At 39.9% G+C, this 12,717-nt stretch overlaps 1 protein-coding gene across 3 annotated transcripts in view; it reads right to left on the bottom strand.

Moving 5' to 3' along the window:
- The window catches only part of IDE (insulin degrading enzyme), a 91,964-nt gene extending 83,874 nt beyond the window's left edge, over nt 1-8,090 (bottom strand). The window contains exons 1-2 of one of the 3 annotated variants that reach the window (XM_079137552.1): nt 7,878-7,987; nt 5,189-5,245 (exon numbers count right to left, since the gene is read on the bottom strand). Coding sequence is in view for 2 of the 3 variants with exons in the window: in XM_079137550.1 (XP_078993676.1) it covers nt 7,878-7,975 (98 nt within the window). In the remaining variant the exon portion in view is untranslated. Of the gene's footprint in view, nt 1-5,188; nt 5,246-7,877 lie in introns of all 3 variants that reach the window. The other 2 variants (XM_079137550.1, XM_079137549.1) reach the window with 2 other exon arrangements.
- Nucleotides 8,091-12,717: the final 4,627 nt, after the last annotated feature.

The following is a 12,717-nucleotide window of genomic DNA, read 5'->3' as shown; positions in this document are numbered from 1 at the left end:
AAGGAGGGCAACTGATGCTTATATAACAAATCTAACAGAATAATTTTTGTTGACTAGGTTGGATCAGAGCACCATGCCACTGGGAATTCAAGTAGAGGCTACTTTATGATGTGATTTTCAAATTTTTTTATTTTTTATTTTTTTTTGTAGCAGGAATCGAACCTAGGGGTACTCAACCACTGAGCCATATCCCCAGCCCTTTTTATTTTTTATTTTGAGACAGGGTCTCACTAAGTTGCTTAGGGCCTCACTAAATTACTGAGGCTGGCTTTGAACTCAAGATCCTCCTGCCTCAGCCTCTCAGGTCGCTACGATTACAGGCATGCACCCATTGTGCCCGGCTCAAACTTTAAAAAGAAGAAATATGTTTTCTTCAACTGAACTCTTATAGAAGTCTTATTCATAACACCGTTTCCAGAAAAGCAATACAAATCAGAGACTCCCTATCAGCTCAGTAATGGCAACACTACTGACAATAATTTCCAAGATTCTGTTAAGTGCAGTTTAAAAAGTAATACAGAGACAGGCCAATGGCCTATAATCCCAGTGACAGGGGAGGCTGAGACAGGAGGATCATCAAGTTCAAGGCCAGCCTCAGCAACTTAGACCCTCAGCAACTTAGTGAGACTGTCTTCAACAACAACAACAAAAAGTAAAGCACCCCAGTAATCCCCAGTAATAACAACAACAAACAAAAATTAATGCAGAATCCCCCAAAATACCCAAAAACTATTTTATGGAATTGGACAAATTGACCAACAGAATGATAACTAGGAAAACACTGAAAAACTAAATGTGGGGGAATGGCCTTACCTGATATTAAAACATACTAGAAAGACTCTGTAATGAAAACAAAATGGTACTAGAACACACACAAAAAAATAGATCAGTGGAAAAATATTACCAAGCACAGAATTAGATCCAAATATATGTGGAAATAAAGTATTTAACAAAGGTGGCATTTCAACTCACTTACAAGACTGACTTTTTAAAAAAATGCCTTTATTTTATTATTTATTTTTATGTGGTGCTGAGGATCAAACCCAGTGCCTTACACATACTAAGCAAGCACTCTACCACTGAGCCACAGCCTCAGCCCCAATGAATTACTTTTTAACAAACAGTATTTGGACAATGGGGTAGCCATTGAAAAAAGAGTAAAATCAAATTTATATCTAATACCAGTCACAAAAATAAAGTCTCAATGGATAAGACCACAATATTAAATTTTTTAAATATACAAGTACTGGAAGAAAAGATGGTTAAATTCATCTTTAACACTGGTGTATAGAAAGGCTTTCTAACTCTAACTAAAAAAAAATCCAGGGGAATAGATCAAAGACCTAAACAGGAGCCAAAACTAAGCTGGTGGTGCATACCGATAATCCCAGCAACTAGGGAGGCTGAGGCTGGAGGACTGCCAAATTCGAGAACAGCCTCGGTAACTTGGTAAGACCCTGCCTCAAAATAAAAAATAAAAAGGGCTGGGGATGTGGCTCAGAGGTAGAGTGCCCCTATATTCAATCCCCAGTACTTTGGGGCTTGGGGGGAGGAAACACAAACAAACAAAAAAACCCCAACCCCCTAAACTAAAACCATAAAACTCTTAGAATAAAACAGGGAAAACTTCATGACACTGGACTTGGCAATGACTTCTTGAATATGACACCAAAAGCACTGGCAAAAAACAAAAAATAAATTGGACTACATCAAAATTAAAAATTTCTATGCATCAAGCAACAAAATTGACAGTGAAAAGGCAATTCTGTGGCAGGGGAGAAAACATTTATAAATCTGATATGGGGTAAATATACAGGAATATATAAATAACTCCTATAATATAACAATAAAAAATTAAATTATGCTGATCAAAGGTTTTTCCAAAAATAAGGACTCATACTATTTTTGTATTTTCACCCCTTCCCAGGACCATCAAGCAAGAGTTCACCTTGGGTATTGAAATTTTGTTTTATTTTTAATTTCCTTTATTTTATAATTCTATATTATAAAGAAACAAAGTTATCTATTCCAGTTACAGATAGTTAAAAAAACAAAAAAGTATAAGAAAGAAAATACAAATTGCTTAGATTTCAACACCCTGAGATAAACGTTTGCAGTGTATCTCTTTCTAGAAAATATATTTATACAGTAACACTTTTCTTAAATAAATGGTTACAAGTATAAGTCCAACGACCTCTCTGTACTTAAGTTCCCATTCATCACAGCACCTATTTTATAGCTACCAATCAGCATACCTTGAGGAAAAAGGCAAGATACTAATTTTTTTTTAGCACAAGGCTATTCATCCTTTTTCTCCATCACTCTGTTCCCTGAATTCTGGAGACAACGGAGACAACATATAAAGCTAGGCCTTGTGCTCAACTCTATCATCTTAAAGGGTATTTAAAAACACAGGATACAAGATTTGAAATATCTGCCTTTCTTAGTAAAATGAGGAGAGTGTTCCCCCTGGTGGCCCAACATAGTAGTTAAAACCTGAGTAGAAAAAGGTATACTTCCATATGGATTTGCAAGACAACAGTCCCAAATCAAAGCTCAAACAGAATCAATCAATAGGGTCATCACTCATGAGGCAGCCTGACATGAAGTGACAGGGCACAAAGAGCAACTTCAAAAGCAAGAGGATGACAGCAGTGATGAGATACTGGTCACGTTTGCGGGGTTGGGAGGGGTATTAAATAAGTGTTATGTAGTAAGGATAATAAGAACCTGGGTCCTCAGAGTTAAACATATGGAAAGGGCACAAGCTAAAATAAACCATCAAGTTTTAGTTTGGAAACTGTGAACTTATGGTTTTCAATATACATAAGCAGATACAGAAATAAATATAAACATGTCTGTATTTATTCATGTACACAAGTGTATACATGAATAAATATACACAGACACATATATTCATACACACATACCCACACACACACAATACTTATTTGTTTGTGTACATTTATTTCCTAGCTCTGCCAACTGTCTACTAAGAGCATCTGGGCCCCCGAATCTTCCCTTCTTCCCTAAACAGCAGTGAGTACACCTAGCACCCACAACTTGGTTTCTAAATTTTATTCTCTAATAAAAGTAACCTTGCCTTTTGGAGAAATGGTTGATTCCAGCACTAGAGCAGGGAAAGTAAAAGATGAACCTAAAACATTTGTTGAGTCAAAAAATAAGAAAGTGGGGTGGGGTTGTGGCTCCATGGTAGAGTGCTTGCCTAGCATGTGTGAGCACTGGGTTTGAGTCTCAGCTCACATAAACAAAATAAAGGTCCATCAACAACTAAAAAAATAAAAAATAAAAAAGTGCTAAAAGAATGACAGATGTCAAATGGATAGAAGCCACTGTTAAGAGGCCCCTATGTCTATATTTGGGATAATTCTAGCATTAGACTAAACAATCACAATGAATTTTTAATTAAAACTCTAAGTAAAATAGGACATCATAAATCCATGATATAGATAAATAAGATGAACAATTTAATACTTTGATGAAGAACATTACATTTCAATTGTTTTAAAGTACCTCCCCAGAAGATACTTATAACAAAGGGGAAAAGTTTAACTTTAGAGTAGAAAAGACTTGGGTGAACTACCTTAAATTGATCAAAGTAAGTATTGCCAGGAAAGAGACATATCAAAATTGCCACCTGAAAGGATGCACTGAGAACACAGATAGCATCACTTCTGTGATAGTCATGTCCAAAATAAGTAACCTATAATTGATCATGAGGAATAATCAATCAGACAAGCCCACAGTAGGGATATTCTACAAGTAACCAGTCTAAATTCCAAGACATAATTGTTAAAAATAACAATTATATTTTGTGGTGAGAACATCTAAATTTTACTTTCTTAGCAATTTGAAAACATACATATACTAACTATAGTCACCACGCTAATCAATAGATCTCAAAAACTTATTTCTCAGTTGGGGATATAACTCAGTGTAGAGTGGTTGCCTAGCATGTACAAGGCTCTCCAGCACCACGCCAGAGGGAGAGAGAGAGAGAGGAGGGATGTATGTATATATATACACACAGGCATATATACATGTGTATGTATATATGTATAAAATATACATCATATATACATCATAATATATACATCATTTATTTTATATATAGCTATGAATATCACAGATAAAGAGAGAGAGGTATATTTTGGAAGTGATAAGTCTAAAATATATATTGAGCCAGTAGCTTGGTAGGCTGAGGCAGGAAAATCACAGGTTCAAAGCCAGCCTCAGCAACTTAGTGAGACTGTCTCTAAATAAAATATAAAAAGGGCTAGGGATGTGGCTCAATGGTAAAGCACCCGTGGGTTTAATCCTCAGTACCAAAAAAAAAAAAAAAAAAAACCCAAAACCCCAAAAAACAAAAACCCAAAGAATAAAATATATATTGAACACCCAAGGGGAAAGGTTGGGTGGGAAATATATTACCTAAGGAGAGGCTCAAGACACATATTTGGGAAATATCAACATCAATCAGATCTATCTCAAAAGGATTTCTGTGATAATATGTTCAGCACTTGCACTACTTCATATGATAGTCTCTTAGTCATATGAGTCTTGAAATGTGGCTAGGGTGACTGAGAAATTTAATTAATTTAAATAGATACATGTGGGTACTAGCTACATATTGCATAAAACATACACAGAATGTAAAGCAATATAATTGAATGAGAACACTAAATGAATGCATGCTGGTGCAGGTAGAGTAGATAACTAAAGACTGGGTGCTGGGGCAGGTCAATAACATGGATTGTGACAGAAAATAAAATACCCAAGTTTCCATCAACAGCAGAGGAGAAAAATAATTAGTGGTACATTCAAATATAACTTCCATTCAGTAACGAACATAAATCTACATGAATAGATCTCAAAAACAGTATCTCATTTAAAAAAGTAATTCAGAAGAAAATTTCCATATAAAGGTCAAAAGTAAGTTAAAAAACAAAACAAGAAAGGTAATTAGGTGTAGAAAAGGGAAATATCTGAGGGACCTGTATAAGGTCTATAAAAAAGGAAGAATTGAGTCTTGAAAAGAGGGAAAGGCATTCCAGAATTGGGAATGAATGGGTAAACAGGAAAGAGCAAACTGACAAGTCTGATGAGAGAAGAGGGAAAATTAGTTTGAAAAGTTAGGCAAGAACCAGCCAATAGAAAGGATGCTTACATGCTGGGTCAATAAGTCTGGATTCTAGGCTGGATGCAGAGGGGCAGGCCTGTAAACCTGAGGCAAGAGGGTAGAAGGTTTGAGGTCAGCCTGGGTAACTTAGGGAGACCCTGTCTCAAAAAAAAAAGCTGGGGATACTGCTCAATGATTCAGTGCAGGAAAGCCCTGGTTTAAACCTCAGTACTGCAAGAAAAAGAAAAAAGAAAAAAAAATTTTGTACTTGATCTTAAAGTAGAGAAGAACCATTGGTGGTGTCTAGGCAAGATAATGGCATGGGGAAAGTGGTATATTAGTAGACTTAATCTGACAATGATGATAAGGATTAAATTACGCGGAGACAGAAGACTGATGTCCAGGAATCTCAAGTGGTTGCCAGGGAATGGGTTATTACCTTCATGTTTCCTTAACAGTGCAAATAATTCCATTCAGTCACAATTTACCTAATGTGGCTGAACAGATGAAGATTTTTTAAATCAATTAATCTTATACATTTCCTTCTCAAGATATTAGACCAGGAAATAAATGCTCCAACACTGGCAAAGGACGTATAAGTCTCTCATGCCAAACAGACATTGGTTAAATCCCTGCTCTTCCAAATAGCTTTGTGGTCATCTCCTTTAACATATTCTTCCTACTATGTACAGGACTAAGTTCCTTAAGATTTAACCATGGGGTAACTGCAGGTATGCAACTATGTCCTGATCTCTTTGATTGAAACTGTATTTTCCTTAATAGCCTCACTCATTTTTAGGATAGAGCTTTTTAGATGGTTGATCTCATTCATTGTGCTTTGAATCTTCTGAATTTCCCTCTCTGAGAACCCTATCTTGAAGCTATGATTGGTCAACCTATGTCTGGAACTTCATGAATGAAAATGAAGAGCAGAGGAAGAAAGACAGACAAAATCTAATTATAACTAGAACATACAAATCACTTAATAGTATAAAACTATTAAAATAGATATTTCTTTCAAACTATAAATTCTGAATGCCGGAGGCAATATGGAACAAAGCCTAGCCTATCAGTAATGAATTTAGAAGGAAAGAAAGCTTTATGATCTGGAAGAGGACAGAAGGAGGCACCCTGCCCAGGCTGCCTGTCCCCTACCCTCAACTTCTCTATATCCAGGGATCTTTTCAAACATAATAGTGGATTCTGTGGCACAGCAGGGAACAGAGGACGGAAACCATTCATTTGCATTAGTCCATTAGCATCATTGCTACTCCCATCACAGCCCAAGCAAGTAAAATCCAAGACCCAATGGGCAGGTTTTTCTGCCCAGGTCTTCTCTTTTACTCCCTTATATCCTTCCTGCACATAGCCACCAAAGTTCCTAAGCTACCAGTTTCTTTAGATACCCCAGTTCAAAATTAGGTAACTCCTTACCTAATATTTATTATTTCTTAACTATTTAATTGGGGGAAAAATAATTCCAACTAAAACTTAAGGCCCAGGTTAGCACTGTCCTACTCTTATGATACAAAACTTGTGTCCCCAGGGAAATTCTCTAAAGGTTCAACTAAATTAATCTGTTCACTCTCCTCCCAACACAAACTACCTGCACAACCAGTCTGGACTACACAGGCACCTGCCCACACTCCACCACCTGTGCCATTCCGTCAAAGGACAGTTTAGACACCTAATCTACCTCTGCCCCTCACCGTGCTCCTAAAGTACACACTGCCCATCCTGCCCATTTTCTGACCCTTGTCAAACTCATTCTTTTTTTTTTTTTTTTTTTTTTTTTGCTGGCTATACTTTCATGGCCTATGAAACCACTTCGACCAAGCCAGATCACATACTTACACAGTCTATCACGGTGCCCTGCACTTAGTAGGTCCTAAATATTACTGATTAACGCCAGGAGGGCGAGCTTATCTACCTCTATTCAGAGTAAGGGGTATTTACCGTTCGCTACGAGACTGAAAATTTGCAGTGTATACAGAGCGGGCAGAAGTGAAGGGAGCACGCCACCGGACGGCCAAAACCCCGCGTCCTAATCCTGGTTTTACCACAATCTCTGCAATCGTGGGGACATCACAGAACCTCCCTAGGCCTCGGTAGTTTCAGGTGTAAAACAACACAGCTGTTGCGGAGGATCGCAAGGTATCTTTCGGTTCCCAAATTTCCCTGGACAGGAAACTCAACACCGCTTCCTCACTCCCGCGGAGGGAGGCAAACTTTCACAGTTCCCTGCGCGGGCATTCTCCCGGTCCTGGACACCGTCCGCGCAGGAAAAAGCGGAGAGCACGGTGAGCATCGGTCTCCCGGGACTCACCGCATTCCTTCACCTCATGGCAAAGGAGTCCGCCTCAGCTTGCCGGCCCGTGACTGCAGACTGCCCGATAGTGGCGCGGCTCCCGAGAGCGGGCCCGGGGCACTCGGTTCGACCCCGCGCCCCCTGCACTTGTGGCACACGTCCCATGTCCCCGGGTCACTGTCCCCGTCCGCCCTCACCCGCCCGAGAGACGCCCTCCACGCCCGGCCAGGGCCCTCGCTCCCTCCTGGCAAGCCGCCCTTCCGGGCCCTCGGGCGGCCTCAGCGCGGCCGTCCGCGCCCCAGGCCGGCGGGACCCGCAGCGTGAGGGGCGGCGGCGGCGGCTTTAAGTGCTGAATCACCACTTTGCAACCCGAGCGCCAAACCACCGTGACCCGAGAGCCACAAGAGCCCGAGCGCTCAGTCCACTTACCCACAGATACGCTCCGGAGGCGGCAGACGGGAGCCGAGGACTAAGCGGAAGGTGCTGGGCAACGCGGGGTGCAGCAGCCACGTTAGCCGGTACCGCATACCCCGGCGCAGCCGCTGGGATCACAGCGAACGCTTCCTTCTTGCGCTGATAGCCGGCCCTGCGTACTGCGCATGCTCAGTCCTCCGCGCTGCGCCACCTCCCGGGAGCGGCCTAGGACTTCCACTCCGGGTTTTACCTGGAGCCGGTCAGAGACAGGACTGCTGGAACCAACTCAGCCGTAGCCTGAACTGGTGGGCAGGGGAGACAGGACTCTGGCGGGGGTAGGGTCCCAGCTGGTCACACCCGGGTGCACCTGCGAGGGCGTCTCTGTGCATCAGTCTGGTTGTGGGATGGAGCGCTCTTGAATGTGGTGTGGGCACACTCTGCATGTTTCAAGAGCCACCCCCATTGGCTGAGGACCCGGCCCTGCAGGTGTTGGAACAAAGTCCTCGGGAACTACGGCCTCACAGAAAACGAATCCTTGGCGGCGCAAGGCTCTCGGGCTCCCTCTAGAGCGTGGAAGGAACGTGAGCCACGAAAGCACCGACGCGCCAGGGACCTGACCCGGCTGGGGAGTAGGGCAGTTCAGACCACAGGAGGTCCATGAGAGAGGGACCTGGATCCAGGGGTAAATTTCCATCCTGGGGAAGCCATCAGTTCTTCAAAGAGGAAGGTGGAGATGGGACAGGTCTCAGCAAAACAAGGCTTTGGGGCCCTCCAAATGCAGAGTAGAAACTACTCTCCATACCAGTACCACTCCTTTCAGTCTACTTCTGTCATCATTTCTAAGACAAGACTTTTCCGTGGGAGCTTCCTGGTGCTTTGCATCCACAAATAATCTAATGTTTTTTATGGACTGGGTTTTCCATTAGTTTACAGGACTGAAGATGTCTTTAAGAGTGCAGTTAGGGATGGTGATTCCCAGGCTTAAGTCCTTTCAAGTGTCTAACGTGGCCCACGGAAAACAGTAGCCAAACACAATGTTCTGAATCCTATTATTGCTTCAAATAGAAATTCAGTAGGGAGAATTGCTTAATCAAGTTGGTGCTTCATAAGATACCCAGGGACCTATTTTACAATGCACTTTAACCTAAAGTCTAACCTTGGACTGGAAACTGGTAAAACAAAAATTACTGCAAGCACATGGTTTTAAGAACCATTAAGATACAAGTCCCAATGCAGACCAGAAAATCATCTTGGAGCAGCTACTTTGAGAGTGTTAATGCAGTCTCTCTGAATGCACTTATACTAACTTAATGGAATCTATAAATGGGTTGGGTCAACAGTGAATTAAATTTTGTAGGGCCTGAAACACAATTTGGGGTATCTTCTTAAAAAATAGAATACAAATTATGACTACAGAATTATCAATAAAATAATATTTAGAAAGGGAAAATAAATCACAACAAATGACTCAAGTCTGAGATCTCTTTAGGCTATTTATTAGAAATGCGTACACAAACTGGACACAGACACAAGTGTCAGGGCTACTCAGGAGGCTGAAGCAGAAGGATGGAAAATTCAAGCCATCTGGGGCAACTGAAGGAGACCCAGTTTCAAAATAAAAAAAGGACTGGGGAAGTGAGCTCAATTCCCAGTACTGCCCAAGGAAGTTAGGGGTTGGGAAGCGGATCTCCATTGGAATTAAAAAAAAGCAATGCTTATCCAAAAATGCTTCCAAAAGGGTTGGGGTATAGCTTAATGGTACAAGGTCTTTAAAGCATGGCAAGTTCTATCCAGAACAGCAGCAGGCTTCCCCTTTACTATTCCCACTCTGGGGCTTGTGTAAGTGAGGATTCCTGAAATTTAAACTTCATTAGTTCATGATAACTCTGCCTCTGGTGGTAGTGAATGTACTGAATAAGAAAGGACAATACTGATATAGTCTCAATAAAAAGGATGTAGATAGAAAGAAACTAACGGTTGTGAGAGTCTATTATATGTATGACATTTACATAGAGCCTTCATTAATCATCACACCCCCATCCCCAAAAAGGATATTTTCCACTTGCCAGAGATGAGAAAGCTGTGGCAGAGAGATTAAGTAACTTGCCAACAGTTGTTCAAAAAGAGTAGAATTATAATTTGAATCCAGTCTGTCTGTTCCTAAAACATGTGATTTTTTTCATTCACTCATTTGTTGACTGAACAGGTATTTATTGAGTGCCTCCTGGGTATCTGATTGTAAAAGTGCTGAGGATATAGCAATGGGTAAAAAAAAGTTTCTGTCTTGACGGAACTTACCTTGTAACTATTTGGTGGAGAAACAGATAATAATCAAGTAAGTGACTATATGATATGAAGAAAATAAAGAACTGGATAAGCAAATGGAAAGTAATGGAGTAGGGGGCTATTTTAAATGGGATGGTCAGGTGAGTCCACTTCAGGTGAGCCCACAATAATGATAAAAAGTGGATACTGGGAGGATCTGGGGGTGTAAAGTTTCCCATGCTCATACGAACCATGTGAACATCTAGTTGAGAAGCAGAAAACACTGATGGCCTGAAGTTATTCCTTGCCCCAGATGAGAAAATTGGGAATATGAGTATTCTAACATACTTGAAGCCAGATATAAATTTCTTCTGGTTCATCTGTGCTATAAATGTCTTCTATTAGACCTGTTAGAATAGAATCCACTGTAGAGCTGACTCAGGAGTTCCTAATGAATTGGAAAGGGAAAAAAACAAAAGCCTGTGGTGGCAAATTGCCACTTATTTCCCAACAGATAACATTCAGAAAAATAACATCTTTTGAACTAATCTAACCTACTTTGTTATATATTAAAAATAAAAAGTTGGGCATGGTGGCACACCTGTAATTTCAGAGGCAGGAGGATCAGAGTTCAAATCCAGCCTCAGCAACTTAGCAAGACCCTGCCTCTAATTAAAAATATAAAAAAGGGCTGGGGATGTGGCTCAGTGGTTAAATGCCCCTGTATTCAATTCCCAGTAGCAAAAAATTAAGTAATTAATTTTTAAAATTAAAAAAATAAAATCTAGCCAGGCACTATGACTCATACCAGTAATCCCAGCAACTTGGGAGACTGATGCAGAAGGATTTCAAGTTTGAGGCCAGACTCAACAACTTAGTGAGACCCTGTTTCAAAATAAAAATAAAAGGGCTGGGGGTGAGGGCTTGGATTGTGACTCAGTGGTAGAATGCCTGCCTGGCATGTGTGAGGCCCTGAATTCAATCCTCAGCACCACATATAAATAAATAAATAAGTAAAATAAAGGTTCATTGACAACTAAAAAAGTATTAAAAAAAAAAAAAAGGCTGGTGATATAGCTCAGTGGTAGAACACCCCACAGTTCAATCCTCAGTACTGCATAAATTAAGATATAAAAATTAAATCTGGGTTGGGGGCAGTAGAGCACTTACTTAGCATGCCAAGGCCTAGGTTTTGATACTTAGCTCTACAAAAGATAAAATACAGGGCTGGGGTTGTGGCTCAGTGGTAGAGCACTTGCCTAGCATGTGTAAAGCACTGGGTTCGAATCTCAGCACCACATATAAATAAATGAATAAAATAAAGGTCCATCAACATCTAAAATATATGTGTGTGTGTGTATATATATATATATATGATAAAATATAAAATAATTCCAGGGATCAGCTTCTCATCTACATTAGAACTTGACCTCCTTCTTCCTTTTTTCACCATGTGAAGCAGGGAGAGGGCCCTAAGCATAGTTGTTTGCACAACCTCTGACTTTGCCTGCTGGTGACTCTCAATCTGCCAAATGTGCTACAACCTGTTTCCTCTTAATTACTTAAAATAGACTGTCAGCCTCGAAAATAAATAAATAAATAAATAATAAAATATAATCTCCTGAATTCTGAAACTATCTTATCAGAATTTTGTGCTAATAGCTAAAGAGAAAAGATATCTGAGTAATCAATACTAAATTGAAATTTAAAGTTAGTTTTCATTATTCAACCTGTGTTTAATTGAGCATAGGTAAATGACCTTATGATAGTCACCAAGACTAGAATAAAAAAATCCGTGCTCTTTAGCTTTTGCTAGGTAGAAGGAAGCCAATTCCCCAAAAGAAGGACCATTTCCTATTTCCCATTGTATCCTCTATGTGTCTAACATATGTATTGAAGAAATGCATACTTGCAGATGATATAATCCTATACTTAGAAGACCCTCAAAAAAATTCCACTAGAAGACTTCTAGAGCTGATAAATTCTGCAAAGCAACTGGGTACAAAATCAACATAAAAATTATACACACCAATAATGAATCCACTGAAAAATCAGGAAAACAATTCCATTCACAATAGCCTCAAAAATTTAAAAACCTAGGAATAAATCTAACCAAGGAGGTGGAAAGACCACTACAATGAAAATTATAGAACACTGAAGAACAAAATTGAAGAAGACACTAGAAGATGGAAAGACATCACATGTTCTTGGATAGGCAGAATGAATATTGTAAAAATGGCCATATTACCAAAAGCAATATATAGATTCAATTCAGTCTTCATAAGATACCAATGACATTCTAAAAAAAAAGTCCTCAAATTCATGTGGAAAAATAAAATATCCAGAATAGCCAAAGCAATTCTCAGTAATATGAGCAATGCTGGAGGCATCACAATTCCCAACTTCAAATTATACTGCAGAGATAGTGTAACAAAAACTGCATGGCACTGGCATAAAAGCAGACACGTGGACCAATAGAATAAAATAGAAGACCCAGAAACAAACCCATACAGATAGTTATCTGATCCTAGCAAAGGATCCGAAAACAAACATTGGAGAAAAGATGGTGTTTTTAATAAATGATGCTAGG

The sequence above is a fragment of the Sciurus vulgaris genome (genome assembly GCF_902686455.1).
Source record: "Sciurus vulgaris genome assembly, chromosome: 4".
In the NCBI taxonomy this organism is placed as follows: domain Eukaryota; kingdom Metazoa; phylum Chordata; class Mammalia; order Rodentia; family Sciuridae; genus Sciurus; species Sciurus vulgaris.
The sequence above is the reverse complement of the archived record's forward strand: the minus strand, read 5'-3'. Positions and strand labels throughout refer to the sequence as shown.